This window comes from Neofelis nebulosa, chromosome 9 (assembly GCF_028018385.1).
Source record: "Neofelis nebulosa isolate mNeoNeb1 chromosome 9, mNeoNeb1.pri, whole genome shotgun sequence".
Lineage (NCBI taxonomy): Eukaryota > Metazoa > Chordata > Mammalia > Carnivora > Felidae > Neofelis > Neofelis nebulosa.
This window is the reverse complement of record NC_080790.1, coordinates 112,782,396-112,802,964: the sequence shown is the minus strand read 5'-3', so window position 1 is coordinate 112,802,964 and position 20,569 is coordinate 112,782,396. Positions and strand designations below refer to the sequence as shown.

General features: G+C 51.3%; 1 protein-coding gene across 2 annotated transcripts; it reads right to left on the bottom strand.

The window, feature by feature from the left end:
- Window positions 1-5,742: 5,742 nt before the first annotated feature.
- Window positions 5,743-20,126, bottom strand: PDYN (prodynorphin). Of its 2 annotated transcripts, none has more exons than XM_058685107.1 (3): window positions 19,738-20,126; window positions 9,153-9,300; window positions 5,743-7,858 (listed from the first exon to the last, which is right to left on the bottom strand). In XM_058685107.1, exons 2-3 carry the CDS (start codon window positions 9,279-9,281, stop codon window positions 7,217-7,219), a joined length of 771 nt encoding a protein of 256 aa, XP_058541090.1. In that variant the 5' UTR covers window positions 9,282-9,300; window positions 19,738-20,126; the 3' UTR covers window positions 5,743-7,216. The 2 variants fall into 2 exon arrangements, with proteins under 2 accessions (XP_058541090.1, XP_058541091.1); XM_058685108.1 differs by lacking the exon at window positions 19,738-20,126 and adding an exon at window positions 14,930-15,025.
- Between the last annotated feature and the right edge of the window lie 443 nt (window positions 20,127-20,569).

Below are 20,569 nucleotides of genomic sequence, written 5' to 3'. Positions count from 1 at the left end.
TGATGTGGGAACCCTGACCGTGGGTTCATTTCACGGGAGCCTTCTGGATGCTTTTCTGAGTTTTTCAAATGTTTCCAAAGGGGACCCTGTTAAAATCTGTAAAGTCAATAAGGAAATTGAGTAGCCATATTCCCTAATCCATTGAAATACAATCGGACTTGCAAAAACTTGACTTATATGCTTTCCAATGATGCATCCTTACATAAAACAAGTCAGTCCCAATTCAGGGGCTCTTCTCCCCAGAAGCTCAAAGCTCAAACCACCGAGGCCACATCTTTCAAGGCTGAGATGTGGCAGGGCAAGTGGGGTTTGAGGCCGGCTGGCTTGTGCAGACCCGGTTTCTTAAGTGCCAGCCACCAACACCCCTGGCAGAGTCCTGAGAGCTCGCCTCTGCCCGCCCGCGGTCCTGGTGCCCATCGCTGCCGGCAGTTGAGAAGAGAATATTGTACCTGGGGCCTCGATCCCAAGGAAGAAAAGCACCTGCGGCATTCGTGCACCTCTCCTGTTCACTTTGGAGGGCGCCCTTGGTGGACAGAACCACAGAACGACCCCCATGCTCCCTGCAGCCCGCTGTCCACACAGTAGCTAGCCTGATCCCTCTGAATTGGTGTGTCAGACAACATCCGTCCCTCTTCTGCTGAAGACCCTCCAGCGTTCCAGCTCACTCGGAGCAAAAGCCAAGGTCCTTCCCATGCCCGAACGTGAGGCAGCAAGATGATACGTTGCCCAAACCAGGGCACTCTGAGAGTGAAGGAGGCTTTAGTAATTCCACAGGACAGTGTATATCAGGGCGGTGCCGAGTCCCGGAGGCCCTCCGTGACCTGTCCTCTCTGCTCCTGCCTCCTGCCATCTGCCCGCTGCCCTCACCCCTCCCCTAGGCTCTCTTACTCTCCTTTACACAGCGACTGTGCACCCTCCTCTGGGCCTTTGCACGTGCTGCTCCCCTGCCTGGAATGCTCCCCACCGACTCCCCTCAGATACGCACAAAGCTCCCCCCGCCTCAACCTCCTACACTGACCTCTGGTCAAATGTCCTCCCCCACCAGACAGGCCTCCAGGATCCCCTGAGCACCCCCTCCTATCTGCCATCACTTGCATCTCGTACCCTCTTATGCTCTTTCATAGCACTCGTGACCACTGCAACACTGACCCATTGGGTAATTTATAGGTGACTGGTCTCCCCCGAGAAAGTGAGCCCGATGACGTAGAGGCTCTGCTTAATCACCGTCGAAGTGCCTGCCCCCACCCCAGTGCAGGGTATACAACAGCTGCTCAATAAACAAACGCTCATCAGGTTGATTGGATGGATTTGAGTTGGGACGGCATTGGCACTGGCCACCCAGCTTGGAGCCAGGGACCATCCCCTGTGTCTTCTCATAGGACCCTCCCCCTTCCACCGGCCAGGTAGAAATCACCACCCCCGTTTTCAGACAAGGGAACTGAGAGTCACTTGCTTTGCTCCTCGTTTACTGACTCAGTGCTTGATGCAAATATCACGTGTGAGCTCTGGGAAGGACAAAAGCCCTTACAATATTAGCTGTTTTACATTTTCCATTGTACAAGAGAGAAAACTGTGTCCTAGAGAATTCAGAGCCCACCCCCAAGGCCGGTTAGCAGAGCGGGCCACACTCAGGTCCCTAGGCCCGTGGACTCTCAGTCCAGTGCTCCTTCCATACCCCACATGGATCTCACCGGGGGACAGGAAAGTACTCTCAAATTTCACAAACACTGGGGCGGGTCCTTTAGGAGCTCTGCTGGCATGACAGGGAGCTTACGAGCAAAAAGGTGGGCATTTTCACGTGGCAAACTTCATGTCAAAAGCGATTAAGAACGAGGGAGTCCCAGGGACAAAGAATAATGAGCTTGGCTTAAGTTTGACAGAGACAAGACAAATAGGGCGGGGGCGCGACTTGCGTGCAAATTTACATATCAGAAGAGTAATTATAAATCTTTGTTGTAAATCTCCACAGCTACAATGGGGAGTCCACACGGACCCAGCACATGAATCAAGAATGCTGAAATGACATCTATTAGGGAACCATTGTCCCTGGCACTGTCGTGGGGACTTCTGTTGTCTTCACTTTGGGGCCTTTAATTAATAGACAAGCCCCATCACTGGGCTCGTTAGTGTGAAGGGCTCGGAGTTGGGGGTGGGGGAGGGGCGATCCAAATCCGCGGGATCATTATGATTGTCATGATCATTATAACAAGACTTTCCTCGCTGCTGATGCTGTATGGCGTTGTCATGGAAACGGCGTGCTTATTAGTAACGCGCTCTTTTAAGGTTACCGGGATGTTGGCATCCCTTAACCAATGACTGCTCTGTGATCGCTACACAGTGGCCTTGGTGACATGGACAAAGAATCAGTACTCCGCAGGGTCTGCGATATTTTTGTTCCAATTCTTCCTCCGGCTTGCTCTCCATCCCCCTCCAACAGCTCATAAAAAAATGATCACCCCTCTGGGGTGCTGGAAATGTTTTATACTGTGATCCGAGTGGTGGTCACACGGGTGTCGGCATATGTAAGAACCCCCTGAGCTGCACACTTAAGATTAAGTACACTCTATAGCATGTACGTTACAGCTCAATAAAACAGTTTTTAAAAATTTCCTCCTTCTCTTACCATTTTGTTCTTTCAACAGGTGTATGCCTCACTCAGGTGACATCTGGAATACCGTAATCAGAGGCACCATGCACAAAGATGGGGCGGCAACTTGGGTCACACGCCTCTTGAGTGCCAGGGGCATCATAGACTTTATGTTACTGAATCCTCGCCTCCTGAAGTATTTTCCTCCCCTCGCTGACAGATTGGAAACTGAGGCTCAGTGGCTTGCCCAGAGCCAACCAGGAAAGTGGGATCTGTGCCCAGGTCTCTGTGACCCTTAACCATGTTCTTTGCACCTTACATGGCCATGCCCCATTGACCAAGTGAAATGGGCCCAGAAAGGGAATCTGGAACAATAGCATTCTGGAATCCCTGGCATATGGGGAAAATCTAAAGACCAAAAAAAAAAAAAAAAAAGTGTTTCTTATTTTTTAAAAAAAGATTTAGAAATAAGTCACAAAATCGTGGTAAGAAAGCGATTTGTCTCATCTCAGTCATGGTATTGTTTGTCCTAACTCACCACTTCTTTGAAAAAAATTCTAATTTACATGGAAGAAATGTAAATTCTGATCTCTGTGGTCTCTTAAAAATCAAATCTGAAAAAAAAAAAATCAAATCTGGCCACTCTAAGCCCGTATTCCCCATGACACACACTCTCCAGCTTGCCCCAGTTCCCACGGAGCTACTTTCACTCACTAGGGGGAGTGACCACCTACTGATTGGTGGGCTAGCATTTATTCTTTCTTCTACTGTGAGTCATGCTCCAATTGTCCTAAAAAACAAAAATCAAAACAAAACAGAAAAAAAAAAACAACACTCCCTTTTCCTGCTCCTTGTCTAACTACTTTGAGTTGGGTGGAATTAATCCATAACTGCCCATGAGGTTCAGTCCTGACCAATCAGCACATCACATTAACCTGTCCATAATGGTTGGCATTAACTCAGGGTTGGACATATGACCCAATCAGAGCTAATGAGGTACAGTGAACTTTGATGGGAATTTTCTGTGAAAACAGCATCCTAGACCTGAACCTGCATGGTATAGCCTGGAGCTGCTGTCTGCATCTTAAACGCATGTGCAGTCTTAGAAAGAATCCAACACAGAAAGAAAAGAGCCTAGTGATAGAGAAGTCCCAGTGTTCTGTCTGAGCCCCTTGACCAAGCTAGAACTGAAGCTAAATGCCCTATACTTTTTATTTATGTGAGCCAACAAATTACTTGGTTTTTTGTTTGTTCACTTAACCTAGTTGACATAGTTAGAAGCCATTTGTTTGCAAGTAACAAAAAATTCTTGCTAGAAAGGCTGGCAGACAGCAAGATCAGGACCCAATGCATTAAAGTGATAGAAGCCTACATTTCAACCCAATATACGGAAAGAACTTCCCCACACTGAATCATTAAGGAGTAGCAATATGTTGTGCAATCAAAATCAATGAAAGCATTCAAGTAGATTAAAATTTATAGGCAATGTGTCAATTTTGGCACAGAGTAGGCAGTTGGAGGAGATAATCCCAACCTTAGGTTCCTTCCAACTTGATTCCTTCTAACTTGATGATCCTATGAACAGCAAGAATGGAATATTCCTCAAGAAGGATTTCCTGGGGCGCCTGGGTGGCTCAGTGGGTTGGGTGGCTGACTTCGGCTCAGGTCATGATCTCACGGTTTGTGGGTTCGAGCCCCGTGTCGGGCCCTGTGCTGACAGCTCAGAGCCTGGAGCATGCTTCGGATTCTGGGTCTCCCTCTCTCTCTCTCTCTGACCCTCCCACTTGCACTCTGTCTCTGTCTGTCAAAAAATGAATAAACATTAAAAAATTTGTTTTTTAAAAAAGAAGGATTTCCTGAACAGCCTAGGGATATTCCTCCCCTACCCCTATCATCCATTATTACTAAATCTCAATTGTTTCCTTCACAATAATTACCACTATTTTAAATTTCATTTATATTTAGTTTTAAATTCATTATATTTTGATTTTTAATTTTAGATTTATATTGTTGTTTACTTGTTTATTTGTCTCTCCCCACAGACTGTAAGTTCCACAAGAGCTGAGATCTTGTCCATTTTATTTTCCTATACCTCCAGCACCTAGAAAAAGACCTACCACACAGTAAGATTTCAATTAATTCTTTCTTGAATGAAGGAAAGAAGAAAGGAGACCTCTCCGACCCTGTGTTTTCTATGAAGTCACACAGAAAGCCACTGGCCAAATGGGACCCATGAGGTCTGGAGCCACTAAGTGAGTGAGTCTCTTTCACACTAACCCTTTTTTAAAAAATCTTTTTTAGCATTTATTTATTTTTTGAGATACAGAGACAGAGCACAAGTGGGAGAGGGGCAGAGAGAGGGAGTCACAGATTCCAAAGCAGGCTCCAGGCTCTGAGCTGTCAGCACAGAGCCCAATGTGGGGCTCGAAATCATGAACCATGAGATCATGACCTGAGCTGAAGTCGGATGCTTAACCAACTGAGCCACCCAGACGCCCCTCACACTAACCTTCAAGGCCATTTTTTTACTGTTTATGTATTTATCTTGAGAGAGAGAGAGAGATAGAGAGTGATCAGGGGAGGGGCAGAGAGAGAGGGAGACAGAGAATCCCAAGCAGGCTCCAGTGCTGTCAGCACCAAACCATACCTGGGGCTCAAACCATGAACTGTGAGATCATGACCTGAGTTGAAGTCAAGAGTCAGACACTCAACTGACTGAGCTACCTGGGTACCCAGTCCTCAATGCCATTTAATAAACCATGTCATTTTAGTAAAGTACATGATGCCATCCATTCTCTAGAGAGTTCTTCATCACCAGCACCTTTGTCTTAGGAAAATTTGTCCCTCTTGCCTTGGTAATCCAACACAGGAGACAGTCTCTAGGAGTTAGGTCGGTCTTTTACAGAAGAGGGAACAAAGGCTCAGAGAGGTCCAATAACTTAGCCAACATCACACAGATCTCAAATTTAGGTCTATGACACTCTAAAGTTTGTGCTCTTTCTGTTATCCTGCCCTTAGTTTTCTGACATGAGTGTGTGTGTGTGTGTGTGTGTGTGTGTATTTTTCATTCCCCAGCACTCTTTTCTGCAAATGGTCTTTTCATGCTCTGGCTTTTCATGCTCTGGGGACTGAGGCACACGCATACACACTCTGAGTCATTACCAACTTTCTTTTATTTATTGCACCGGAAGAGTAGGAAATAACACAGGCCTACTAAGGAATAAGCAAATTCTAGGTAAATTGCATACATGGGATTTTTTTAAAAGCATACGAAGTAACCCTAAAACAATCTATACATTTCGGAACATCATGAGAGAGCTGGGGGTTGCACACAAAGAGGTATGTGCTCAGTAGCATCTTAGACAAATTAACTGAACTCGTGACTATTTCCTCTCCTTTCCAGCCCAGCCTCCTGGACCCACAAGCCAAACCATAATGCCTGGGGATGAGCGAGCAAAAGCAGCAGAGAGAAAGAGAGAGACTTTGATTGAAACCAAGGAATTGGGAGGTCTCTGCCTCTGATTCATTTGAATCAAGGGAATTCATTTGGCCTCAAGCACTTAATCATTTCATTCCCCTTTCCGGTTTTATTCGGAGACATGAAGAGGAAAGAATCATCACAGGGTTTGAAGACGTCCTTTTTTGTCGTTCTAGCTGTTGCTTCTGGATTTCCTCACCCAGTGCCCATTGCATATGTTTGGCCAGATGGTTAAGACTCTTGGCAGCCAATTCAGCTGCTCAAGAACATGGTTGTGCTTAACCTCATCGACTTGGCTCAGCTTCAGTTCATCCTGGGGTAGAAGTGTGATACCGATCTGTTTAATTAGTTTAATGAGGGCTGAGGGAACTGGTCCACATTTTGAGTTTGTTACACAGAGCAAATTGGTTTGTCTCGCTCTCTCCATGATCTTTTAAGTATTCAGTAGGAGCACTGCTCTCATTACCATTTTGGAACGGGTTTTTGCGCCCTTCCTCTCTGGTGAAGAGCTGGGTGCTGTCCAGGGTACCAACATGGACGGGAGTCCAGGAACTCGTTTCCCCAAGAGGTGTGTTTCGAATCAATGAGAACAAAGAGAGTACAACTGAACACTTGCCCACTGGAGGACTGAACTCTCCAGTGCAGGCATTCCTGCTCCAATAAAATGCGGTGTTTGAGCGTTTTATCTAAAGCATCGGTCTCCGAAGTGGGGAGCACAAGGAGGTCCTTTAAGGTTTGGGATAAAGTGTTAGGATTTCTATTTGTTTGTTTACCTTGTTTTGTTATTTATCTAGAGGAATGAAGAACAAGTCGGTCTGGATTCCTGGGACCGGAGTGGGAGTGGGGGCACATTAATGGGGTGGAGGGATTAATATCAAAAGCCGCTGCTGGCGGTAGTTCAGAGGCCTAGAGTTGGAGCCAAGCACTGAGTCTACTGGACAGGGGAACCTCCATCCTTTCTCCCCGCTGACTCCAGACAAGCTCTGCACCCCAGGCAGAAAAGAGGCAGGCTGGGTTTGAATGTTTTGCAGACAGTGCTGAACTGAGCATGGGGATTGGGGGGGGGGGTACAAGGTAGGATGAATGAGGGTATTCCAATCTGGAAGGGTGTCAGAGGAAGCTCCTGACTCAACTCCACGATGGGGAGGGGTTTACCCATCAAGAATCTCTCCGGAGTAGGCATTGGGATCTTCCTGAGACCGAGTTACCACCTTGAACTGGCGCCTGAGAAAACCCCCGTAACGCTTCTGATTGTCCCATTTGAGCTTGGGACGGATGCGCCTCAAGAAGCCCCCGTAGCGTTTGTACAGGTCCTCGTGGCCCACCCTATCCCCATCCTGGTCCCCCTCCCCAGCCACCTCTGAGCTTCTCTTAGGGTATTTGCGTAAGAAGCCCCCATAGCGTTTGACTTGCTCCTTGGGGTCCTCCTCATTGGAATCCAGTGCCCTAGCCTCCATGGCATCATCATGCAGCTGGGTGCCCCCCATCAGCTCAGACTCCCCTCCTTCCCCCAACCTGCCAGAGAGACCCCTGAGCTTCTCCGCCAGGCTCCTGCTCAGAGCATTCTCCTCTGTTGGGGTGCGGAGAAGAAATCTGTTTTCCTCCAGCTCCTTCGTGAAGGGCCCAGAGCGCTTGACCAGCTCACTATAAGTCCCCTCCAAAGCGGACTTGGCCTCCAAATCTTCTCTGCCATTGAGCCCGAAGGTGAAGGGGGTGAAGATAGACAGAAGGCCTTGGCATCTCTCCCACTCCTCGGCAGGCAGCAGCGTGGCCTGGCATTCCAGGGAACAAATCTGCAAATCCCCAAAAAACCACAGCGGTAACGTCGCCCCCATCCAACTGTCAAGCCACATGCACCCCCCCTTGCCCCAGACAGTCCCTTGTCCAATGTCTGAGACAATCGAAAGTAGCTGCCTTTCCTAAACTTCAGGCTTCCCACTTTAATCCCTCCCCTTCCCCAGGTGCGCTGAGGTAGGTGACCCTGTGTCTGAGTGGAAGAGGAGCCATGTGGAGAGGTGAGACGGTTTTCCCAAGGACACGTGGCTTGCAAATGGCGATGCCAACATCGGAAGTAAGATCTTCCCAGAACATTGTGTGGCGCTCACACATCCTCCTCAACTTCTCACTCCAGAGGGAGCACTTGCCTCTCCCACCCTTTCCTCGGTGTGAAGGATGCTCTTAACACTTTCTAGAGAGGCACCAAAGCAATGCGGGATGGTAGAAAAAACACACTGAGAGGTTTGGGGGCTCATCAAACCTGGGGGGACAATCGTGTCCATTTCATGGGAGTGCTGGGGGGCTTCAAATGCGATCGCGATGGTGATCATGAGGACGATGATGACAGCACCGGACGATTCTGGAACCTGGACCCAGGCAGCCTAAATGTCACAGGTCCTCACGCTTAACCACTGTGCCCTGCGCACCGCGTGCATCTCTGTGAAGAGCTGCTAGAATCGTGTGTTTGACACTTTGCGTCACTGTCTCACAGAATCGCCCCATTTTGCGGATGAGGAAGCTAAAGCTCAAAGAGGGAGTTTCCAGAAGTCACGGAATGAGACCGTGGCAGAACCAAAGCCTGTGCTCCGTCCATCGCACCTTTGGGACCTTGACTCTAACCTGGCTGCCATCGAGGGAGAGACACATGGGGGGGCGTTTGATTCAAAGCAAAGCCAATAAGGATGGGCCAAGAGATGCTAAGACCCAGGAGAGGGGTTGAGGCTTGGATCCTGTCCACCAGTGGCTGGGGAAGGCGCTCCTTCCATAGGAGTGGCTAGATTTGGACGTGCCCATCAGCCCGGTGCTAAGAAGCCCTGAAAAGTTACCATCAGGCTGCAAACTCCCAGAGCCAGCACTGCCTCGATAATGACACTCCCTGGAAACCTGAGTGCTGGTCCCAGACCTGAGCGAGCCAGGGGGTGCTGAGGTCTGAGGTGGGGATGGAGTTCAGGTGCCCAGGCTGACCACAGGGCAGGACGCGTCCCACACAGGTAGGACAAGTCTACAGGACAGACACACAGCCACCCAAACTCCACACGCAGACGGTCCCTTCCGCATGCAGGTGTAGGACCTAGGCGTCCTGAAACCTACCAGGGGGTTGACGGGTTTGGACCCATCCTGGGTCTTCACAGCACACAGGGAGCACCGGGACAGGCAGTCCGCTGTGGCAGAGGGGAGCACGAGGAGGCAGGCAGCCAGCACGAGCCCCTGCCACGCCATCCCGTCTCAGCTCTTCCTGCTGCAGGGGGAGAAAGAGAAGAAAATGAAGCCATGAGCGCCTCCTCGGCGTCTGTGTCCTGAGCCATCTCGCCAAGCCCTGCGGCCGACCCTGCAAGGCAAACGGTCTCATTCCCATTTCACAGGAAAATGGAGGCCGCAGGAGGCACCGTGGGTGCCCCAGGCCAAGGGTCAAGGAAGAGGATTAATGTACTGAGTACCTGCTGAGTAGCTTTCCTACAGATGTGCGTTCAATCTGCCCAATGGCTCCTGAGGCGGGTTGCGCTGTATTCATCAGACAGATGGGGAAGTTGAGGCTCAGGAAGGCGAGGGACCTGCCCGCACAGCTAGGCAGTGGACAAGCTGGGACTTGACCTGGGTCTGTGGGCCTTCAAAACCCACTTTGCCCACCCAGGAAGCCAGAAGTCACCTGGTATCTGCTTTCCTGGATTTCCTGAGGCTCCATCACCTGCCTTTGTCCCCAGCTCTTCAGCGCGTCCCCAGGCCAGTCCTTTCTGCCTTGAAAGGTCCCTGAAATTTGCCTTTTTCCCCCCAGTACTTCTTCTTACCTTGGCCATAGCTCCACCTTCTCCACGTTGGCCTTCTGGCCTCTCGTTCCTCCTTGGATCCCTCCTGCCCACCCCGAAATGAACTGCTCAGTGCTCGCTTCGGCAGCACATATACCGAAATGAACTGCTCAGCATGACAATTAAGCAATCAGATATGTCACCCTAGGTCAGGCCTGGCCCTTTTCCTAAATGACAGGAACACCCTCAATCCCATCCCTACACCGTAACCACATCCAGCTACTTGCCATTCCTCTAATCAATGTTTCAGGCCCTGTCCCACCTCTGGGCCTTTGCATATGCTGTTCTCTCTACTGGAAAACCCTTCCTCTCCTCTTCTGTTACCTGCCATTTAGGCCCTATATTAGATACTGCTTCCTCCGGGCAGCTTTTCCAGATCTCTGAGGCCCAATGGGATATTCCTGCTTTGTATTCACCCCTGCATCAAAATATCCCACTATCTGGTAATTATCTATGTGTCTCTTCAGACTTTGGCTCCGCGAAGGCAGGAGCGGTGTCCTGTTTTCGTCTCTGGGTTCCTCAAATATGCCACGTTGCTCCTGCCTCAGGGTCTTTGCACTTCCTGTCCCTCCCTCTGCAATACGCTTCGCCCAGATCTAAACATGGCTCGCTCCTCCTTGTGATCAAATGAACGAAATGGCAAATCACCAGGGAGGCATTTGCTGACTCCTGTGTTTAATGTGGCTTCCCGGGCCGCTCTCACATCACCCTGCTTTGTTGGCATCGGGGCGTTCACCATCTCTTACTACCCTATCGATTAGGTGTTTGTTCCCTGTCGGTGATCCTCGTCTCCCCCACTGGAGCGTTAGCTCCTTACTGGCACAGGCGCTACCTGTCACAGTCCCTGCCGTATCCTAGCACCGGGACCCTGACCCGCCCATAGCAGGCACTCGCTTGGCATACGAATTCAGTCGGTTCCTTCCTCTCCTAATTAACTCCTTAGAAACCAAATATCAAGACTCAAAGCCATTCAAATGGGGGCACAGTACCGTTCTCCCAGCTGGAAATGGGGAGATCCCCTGAGACACCCCACTCCGGGCAGGAGGCTCCAGGCTCTTCCCAGCCTGGTCTTTATAGCCTGACGCCTGTCACTCTGTTCACAGGGATGCTGTCCTCCCTCCCTCCCTCCTCCAAGTCTCCCAAGCCTGCAGACGACCCTGTTTCCTCGGGGGATTTAGAGGGTATTTCCCCCACGGTCCCAGAGCCCCGTGTTACAGCCCAGAGCTGAGTCTCCCCCTCAGGGCACACAGGAGGTCCCCCCACCCCTCCTCAAGCCCGTCATCCTATCTACTCCTTCCCAGTGAGGTGGGCACTTCCGGTTCAGGGAATCACCCAAGACCTGTGTCCAACAGTGAAGGTGCAAGGCTGTTTGCTTGACTCCCCACTCGTGTGCCCTTAATGACTACAATTTCGAGAACTTTAACTCATTACCGTGGGTACCTCCATGAGACCCAGAGGACCCAATGCACAGGACCTTTGAACTTGCCTGTTGTTTTCAGTCCACCCACCAACTGTGAGAGGCGGGTATCATCATCCCCACTTTATAGACGAGAAAACTGGTGCTCAGAGAGGCTTGGTAGATCTCCTGAGGCCACACAGCGACTGAAGGTGAGAACTGTCCTGAGGCTGAACAAGGTTTGCTCCCCTAAGCCAGGAAGCTCAGAGAAGAAAGCCCAGGGAAGTGGACCTGGGTCCATCCCACCTCTCCCGCCCGCCCTCCGTGTTCTCTCACATTCTACCGGCTGCTGAGTGGATTGGGTTCCAGGAGAGCGAGCTGTGCCTTTTATGTGCAGATGCGAAGCAGGCAGCTCGTGTTTTCTCTGGTATCAGCGGTGGCCGGTGGCCGGTGGCGGTGGCGGAGCTGGCTTGTGACGAGATCAGCAGTGAATTGCCTGTGGGGGAGGAGACCGTCCAGCACATTCTTAACTCCTGGCCAGAGGCTTCGCACACAGCTTGGCTGCCAAGGTAGGAGGCCCGATTTGAAATCCTTTTTGTCCCAGGCAGAGGTAGTGTCGGCAACCTTGCCTCTCATCCACTAACTTGATATTTAATAGTAATTCTAGCTGATCAGATGGTTGTTCCGAGCAATTCTCGTGAATTCTAAAAAACTCCTTTCTACTCACAGCGACTGTCTGGGGCGGGTACAGTTGTCGTGCCCCTCTTCACGGATGAGGAAACTGAGTTAAGAACCCTGCCAAGATTCTAGAGCTAGTAAGAGGGAAAGCTGGGATTTGTATCCAGGGGGTCTGGCTCGAACCACCTGCAATTCTCAAATGAGTGCCCCATGGGCCCCACCTTCCAAGCTTCCCCCAAGGGGTCCCCTCTGCCTGGAATGCCTGTCTCGCCCCACCCATCTACTCCCATCTCCCTCTGACCAGATAACTCTTGTTCGTCAAAATTCAACCTCAGTTGCCTCCTCCAGGAAGGCTGTCTGTATTGGGCCCCTCCTGTGAACTCCCACAGTCACCTATGCTGGCTCTATCAAATAATGGCCGCTCACTTTCTGAGTTTCCTACCCAGAGGGCACTTTATCTCTGTAAGTGAAGGTCCTTACAGTGAGGGTGTGTGGTGCATTGGAGGATGATAAGGACACCCGGGTGGACGAGGAGGCATAAGGCAGGAAGGAGGCCATGGAGTCTGCAATTGTCTGAAACCAATGAGGCCAACGGATATTCAGCAAAGGGTAATGAAACCAGGTAGCCAGGAGAGGGGAGGGAAGAGGAAGTAAGGGAAAACCTCACATAGGAAGAGGGAAGGAGGCAGGGGAAAAGGAGGGAGACAGTGCAAAATGGTCCAGAGAGAGACAGAGAGGGAGATAGAGAGACGTAGGGAGAGAGACTAACACTACAGACACCAGACACAAAAAGAGGGAGGTCCCAGACAGGAGACACAAGGAAACAGGTCACAGGTTGAACATGAGGGACATTATTCTGAAGCTTTGAATTTTTCCCTCACTTGCTCAAAGCAATGATCTGAGGAGGGGCTCCTTGACCCATGAAGGGCATGGTCTAGGAGGCCTTGGCTTCCGAGAAAGCCCAAATCACCCCAGGCTCCCACACTCCACCATCAGAGCCATGGCTCTGTGGCCGCAGAGGGTCTCCCAGGAAGAAATTGGAGAATTTGATGGCATGGAAGAGAGAACAGAGGGCTACCCAAGAAGTGTCAGAGCAGGGAAGGAGGTCAGGCAGGGTGGGGCAGGGCTGAGACCTCTGGCGTCCTCCTACCCAGCCAGCAACCCTAACCCTAACCCCTAACCCTAACCCTAACCAACCCTAACCCTGACCCTAACCAACCCTAACCCAAGCCCTACAAAAGTCCAGACACTTCAGAGTGACTGCCCGCAGGACAAACTCAGCAAAATGGGCACTGGGTATTTTGAGTTTGCACCGGGATTTTCTTTTCTTTTCTTTTCTTTTCTTTTCTTTTCTTTTAACTCTCTTGCCAACATTTTTAAACTGGGAAATTTTTACACTTCAAAGTCGTAATTTCCACCTTACCTTAAAAAATCAGAAGTCTTGGAGACATCGGGCCTGCATTACAGTATGGCAACAGTCGCCCCAAAGGACACATGCAGCCTGGTCACCACTGTCCCCACCCAGCAGCTTCCCTTATCTCCACTGCTGAGCAGAGCTGGATAGTTGAGTCTGCCGGCCCTGAACTGCCGTCTGTTAACAACCACGAGAGGCAGCCTGGGGCCAGAGGAGTGCAGCTGGAGAGAAAAGAGGGGGGCGCCTCCAATTCCTTCCTGGCCCCGAAGCGGGGTCACCAAGTGCTTAGTTTATGTGGATTCAAATCCCGGCCTGCCACTTACCACCAGATCGGGGAACTTACTTGACGTTGCTGGGTCTCCGTTTCCTCAGCCCCATCATGGGGCTAACAATAATGCTTTAGGGGATGGGTGGAATCAAATAAGAGATCACGCACAGGGCACTTGGGGGGGGGGTACCTGGCACACAGTGATATTATGATGGGCTTCATAGCAGAGGCTGGGGCCCCGTTCGACTCCTGGGCTACAGGAGGCGTGAAAAGAAGACGGCAAAAAGTCCTGGAACGCAGTTGAAATTCCAAAAAAAAAAAAAAGTTGGTGAACGAATCAACTGCCATATGGAGGACCTACTGTGTGCCAGGCAGGGCTGAGTGCTCCTTGTTCCTGGTAACACCAGTCCAATAACAGTGCCAGCACATCTCAAGAGCCTACTAGGTGCCAGGCTGTGCATTACCGTTAGACACGTGATTCGAATCGTCACCACAGCTGGGGCGGGGGGGGGGGGGGAAGGGGGGGCGTGGTGAGTGTCTCTGTACCCTTTGTACAGAGGAGAAGACTGAGGCTGGGGGGAGGAGAGGTTGGCCAAGTTCGCTTGGCCTGTAAGTGAGAGTCAGGCTTCTGTCCAGATCTCTCGGGGTTAAAAGGCGACTCTAATAAAGACACATCAGCCCTGTGGATTTTCCTGAGGAATCTGATGTCCTTCCTTATCGTTGGCTAAACAAAGGATCGGGTCACATCAGATGGGTCCTGAGGGAGCGCATTTCACCTTTGCTCTGGGGCTGTGCTCGAAGTCATGCATCAGATTAGTAGCCTTGCCTGCGAGTCAGGCCTGATCCAGAAGGAGCTGAGGAGAAAAAGATATGCTCCCGGGGTAAGACAAGGCAGCGAGCCCGCTTGGTGAGCCGGGGGGCGAGTATCAGGTACATAGACGTCAGTGGAGAGTGTGCATGGCCCAGGGGGAAGGAGGGGCCTCCTTCACGGACTGGGTGGGCCGGGGGTGGGGTGGGGGGGGCGCGGGGTCCTCACAGCCCTCCCAAGGAAAAACCCTCTTCCCTTGCAGGTCTATAAAACATTTCCTCGGCCACTGCCTCGTGGGCTTAGTGACAGCCCAGTGAGGGACGCAGGGGCCAGTGCGGAGGAGCGGTGATTCTCCCCTGGCAGAAAAGGAAATTTTGGACCCACCAGCCTCCACAATCCCATGATCCAATTCTTTCTACTAAATTTCTTTCTCAATACGTACACATCCTGCTTCTCTGGAGAACCCCGAGAACGAACACAACCCCCACCCCACTGCTCACCGCGGTCCACGGCTGCTTTCGTGCTACAAAGCACAGCGGACTGTTGAAATGGGGACCGCACAGCCCAGAGGCCAAAAACATATACTAGCTGGTCTTTTACGGACAAGCCGTGCTGACCCCTGCTTTCATCAATTACATAACCATTTTCTAATTCGGATTATTCTCGTCATCTGGAAGCTGACTTTCCTGGGAAAAATCAGAGAGGGATCGCTCTCCTCCCTGAGCCTGGGCTTCTCACTTCTGGTCTATAAATGGGCCGTGTCACCCCCCTGTCCCTCAGGAGGGCTGCCCAGAGGGCATCACTTAAAGGGCCAGCACGCTGTAGTCCCCTTTCCTACCCAGGGCCCAGAGTTCTTGAAAGGGAAGGGACTGCCTGCCCGCCCTCTCATCTCCTCTTGGCAATATTTCTATATTGTAGTCAGAGGGCTCAGAGGAACAGCAAGCATTAAAAAGCCAGCATGGAATAATAATGGCTTGATTTAACATTGCAATTATCTCTCCCAGCACTTTATTGCATATGATTATCCCTATTTGATAGAAGAGGAAATGGGAAAAGGTAGGAATGAAGTCACTTGTTTAAGGTCACATCATGAGTCAGGAGGGAAGCGGAGACATAGCTGGGGCCTCCCACACCCGGGCCGTGACTCGCACTGACTCGCATTGAGGCTTTCAATGACCCTCCCACAGCCCACTGCACTGCCGCCCTGTGCCGGGTCCCTGGCCTCCCCTGGCCCCTAGCGGGACAGGTGCTACTGTTACAGGCTCGGGTTCCAGGGGGGGAGAGCAAGGAGGACCAAGTGACAAAGTGCCCCAGGGTCCCAAGCACCTGCGTGGTGTAGCTGGGATTCTCTGAGCCCATAGCGTCCCTGGTGAAGGCACCACTACGGGACCCGGCTCCCTGCTATGCACGTCAGTTCCGTGACTGCACGTTCACCCTCGGGAGACTCCAGTAGGCTTGGCACGATCAGCTCCATTTTCCAGATGGGCACACAGAGTCTCAGAGAGGCAAGATCACCAGGTCAGGGCCGAGAGGCAAGGACATAGAAGAAGCAGGTTTAAAAAGTCAGCCTGCAGCTCGTCCTACAAACCGTTCCCGAGGTATGGGGTCACGTTAAGTGTCCATCAGACCCTCCCACGGAGCCCCCACATTCCTGAAGATGAGACAGTCTTCTGGAGTGTTAGCCCACCCCAAACCACAAAGTTCACCTTTGTGGGTCCCCAGGGCTGGCAAAGGGAGACCCTGAGAAGTGAGGGCTGCTGTCCCCGTGAGGCTTTTAGGGTCATTAACAAGGAATGGATTATCACCTGGCTGGCGGTGAGGGGGCTCGGATTCCGGACGGAAAGTGAACCCACCGTGGAGTCCAGCAAGACTCAAAGCACAGAGCCTCTCTTGGGCCATTTGCAGTTCAGGGACCAGAGAGAAGCATGAACCTGCACTCAGGGGTCATGGTGGGATTATTAAACTCGTTTATAAAAGAATGATTTTTTTTTACATGTGTTTTAAGCTTTTGTTTATTCATTTTGAGAGAGAGAGAGAGAGAGCATGAGCAGGGGAGGGGTAGAGAGAAAGAGGGAGGGAGAGAGAGAATCCCAAGCAGGCTCCACGATGGCAGTCAGTGCAGAGCTAGACTCAGGGCTCAAACTCACCAACTGTGAGATCGTGACCTGAGCGGAAATCCAGAGTCAGATGCGCGACTGACTGAGCCACCCAGGCGCCCCTTAGAAGAACGATTTTTAAGAGCAGGAGTCACATGAAACCCTCACCCTTTGTTATTTGACGCAATGAAGGGATGGGGAGAAGGGCCAAGGAAGATGGGCCAGGGAGGGGTGGAGATGAAGAGATGAAGAAAAAAAGAGAGACAGAGAGACAGAGACAGACATGCACATAGAGAGACACGCGTGTGCCCATAGGAGTGGCAGAGACTCTTGCACACACAGAAAAATTGATAAAGACACCAGAGAAGCAGAGAGATGATGGAAACCCAACAGAGTTGGAAGAGGTGCCGGGAACCAGAGGGAGAAGGTACAAGAAGGAGCAGAGGAGGGGAGAAAGGAGAAGGAAGGAAGGAGGAAGGGACAGAGAGACTTGGATTCGGGGTCTTGACCTACCGTGTGAATCACAAATATCAATCCCTCCTCCTGTCAGTGGACTAGAGACCCAGCCACGTAGTAACTGCTCAGTAAACCCTTCTCGGCTTAAACTGAACTGTCCAGTAACAGGTCAAAGAGCCAAAGGACAGTGGACAAACACGATGAATGTGCCTGCCGCATGCAGCCTCCCACTCAGGCCGGTGGGACAGCCGGACGGCCTCAGGGAGAAGCCTCCAGAACGTTCCTGTGCCTCGTGGACCGGGCTCTTTACCCTTCTGCCAGGAGCACGAGTCTGGGCCTGGGCTGGGGAAGATTAATGAGGCCCGACGTCAAAGGACCCGGGACACCTCTCTGTGTCCAGGGCCTGATCCTGGGCTTACTGGGTGTCCCCAGAAATATTTACTGCCTGCCCTCAATGGCCGGGCTCAGCCGGCCACCCAGCCTCGGTGAGATCCTTTTAGCCCTTTGTCAGACGCAGCGAGATGGGCCGAGATGAGCGAAAACGGTGAGAGAAGTCAGCTAGTTGCCTGCGCTTTCTCAGACACGCATCGAAATCAAACCACGGACTATTGATCCTGCTTAGAATGATGGAAGACATCTAATAAATACAACAATTGTGCAAGAATGACCCAAGGAGGTAGGCAGTGGGAAGGGGGGCCCGGGAGGATCGATCGGGAAGAGACTTCATGATCCCGAGGCGACAGACGAAGGGATGGTCTTCTGTTGGTGTGGAGATTATGGGGTGGGGAGGGGAGGAGAGTGCCAGCCCCACAAACTGAAATACCAGACGTTAGACATCCTTCCCGGACATAGCACACGGCTCCATGGAGTGGATGATGAAGGATATTATAACACATTGCCAAGGTGGACAGGGAGAACGTGAGCAGTCAACGCTAGCATTTATTGAGTACCTACTGAATGCCAGCATCCTATGGGAGTCTCACAATACCCTTAGGAGGCCAACAGTACCGTCCTTACTGCGGAGATGAGGAAATGAACACTCAGCTATCGTCCCCAAATCACACAGCAAATGACGGATGGGCTCTGGGATTTGAACCCAGATCTGTGGGGCACTCATGTAGATAATACGTGGAACGTTCGTGGCTCCCGGGAGTTATCTCAAGACCCTAACCCCTTTCCATTTGCTTTATGGCAAATGCAAATTTCTCAAACAGCCCCGGAGCCAGTCTCTGTGCCCGCTCTTGCTAAAGCATGCTGGGTTCCCGAGGAAGCACTGCAACATCCCCGACAACCCAGCTCCCAGCTGGCAGCTAAGACACAGGATCTGCCTGCCCCCCATCACACCTCTAGCTCATCTGGGGCAAAGCAGTGGGCTTGAGAGCCCGGCAGCAAACGCAAGCCTTCCCCAGGGCAGCTCAGCTACCCCCCCCCCCCCCCCCCCCCCGCCCCTTGCTGCTGCAACAGCTCCCCCACGCACATCTCAAAGCCTGGAGATAAATGACCTGCAAAAATAGAACAAAAGGCAAGGTGGGGTGGGATAGAGGGGAGAAAGAAAGGGGAGAAGAGAGGGAAGAGGTAGGTGTGGGAGGGGGAGGCAGGGGGTTGGGGGGCGGGGCAAAGAGGACTGACATTCTGAAATTTGCAACGGATCTTGCCTGGAATGCCTGTCAAAGGAGAAAGACTTGTATATTTTACCAAATGAAGATCTGCAGTCTGTGGGAAGGGAACTGAAATCAGATCCAATAACCTGAAGAGCGTGTTTCCCCTGGGAAGGTTGGAGACTTAATTAAGGAATGTTTGTAAAGCTTGGAGAGATTCTAGATAAAAGACACCGGGGAAAAAGTACAAGGTCGCAGAATTTACTATTCAACCTTTATGTCGTCACCAGCCTTTTTTTTTTTTTTTTTCCTCCTTTTTTCTTTCCTCCGAAACTCATCAGCCTGTTTTGCTGGAGTCAAACTTTGGGATTCTGTAATACTTTCTTTGAACATGGATATCTTTACCAGGGAGCAAATGGCATTGCCATCTGAACTTTCCTCCCTGCCCGACTTCCCTGCTGTAATTTACATGAAAGCAACAAGTCCTTTGGAAGTAAAACCCACAAGAAAAATCCTGCTCAGCCTGAGTCTCCTGGCATGCTGTCACTCTCTTTCCCCATTTCCTCCCAACGAAATAAGCCCCAACTTCATTTCTGCGTGAAATCATGCCCAAGGAAACACTCAAGCCGGCACCCTGTAAGCAATTAAACACGATCCAAAAAAGAATGAAAAGGCTGAACTTGGTTGTACACTGATGTACATTATACTTGGTAAATGCCAGAGCCCTGAATCTCATTAACATCCCCCAGACCTTGTTCTCTACGTCCGGCGAGAATCACTGACCTTTAAAACCGCCCCGAGTGGCTAAACTCACTTCTTCTACCCAGGGCCTCCCATCCTCACCTGGGCACCATGTGTGCAGACTGCTAGGGAAGAAGACGAGCTTGGAGCTGAAACCGAGGGGTGGTCCTCTTGGGAGAGGAAGACCCACCTGTGCAAGCCGGGGCTGTATTGAGAGGGAAATTCCGAAGAACCGTCTGTCTCCCGCTAACTGATCTGGCGTTTGTAAACTAGCCTCGTAACTGTAACTATATTTGCCAGATTATCAGACCCAGAGCTGAAATCCCCCAGCCCGAGCTCCTACATCCCCCAGTTCCGGAGGACCGGGAAAAACAAATACAATCAAAAGAGAGGTTCCATTGCCCTTGTGGATATTACCTGTGTTCTTCTTCGTCCCTGGGCAGCTTCTGGCCGAGCAGGTCGGACGGAGGGTGGTGGCAGGTGGCTCAGGGGTCTCCCTGACTCTGGCTGGGAAGGAGGTGCCAAAGAGGCGGCTGTGAGCACCACCAAAGCCCCTCAGAATGGCAGTTCTGGTGCCTCGCCCCCCCTTTTATGGACTAGAGCCTCCTCCTGTCGCTCAGCCCTTGCTGCTGGGAGCCAATGGGGAAGTAGCTCAGAGCAGTCAGAGGCGCAGACCCCCGGGCCCTTCAACTCGAACTCCCTGGGCCTGACACAATAGGCTTCTCTTCGTGACAGGGGATGTGGAGGAGGAAGCAGCCGTGCAGGGAGGGGGCTGGATCCTGGGTGTAGTGCTGTTTGTCACTTGAAATCCGGCCACTTCAGTCTTTGATGCGTTTCCAGGAGAGTGTCACGGGAAAAAAAAAAAAAAAGAGGGAGAGAGAGAGAGAGAGAGAGAGAGAGGTAGGAAGGACAGAGACAGAAATAGTTGGGAAAAGAGAGTCCCAGAGAGTCAGAGACAGGCAGGCAGAGAGATACAGAGACAGATGGAGACACAGAAAGAGATAGAGTCGGACAGATATGGAGACAGAGAGAGGGAATCAGACAGATATGGAGACAGATGGGGACAGAGAGAGAGTTGGAGAAGCAGGGAAACAGGATTCAGAGAGAATCAGAAAGAGAGAGACAGTGTCAGCAGAGAGGTTGGGCGTGATACAGACAAAGCAGGGGAGGAAAGAGTCAGAAAATCGGAGAGACACAGAGAACGGGGCTACCCAGAGACACTGGGGGAAACGGAGGGAGAGCCAGAGGA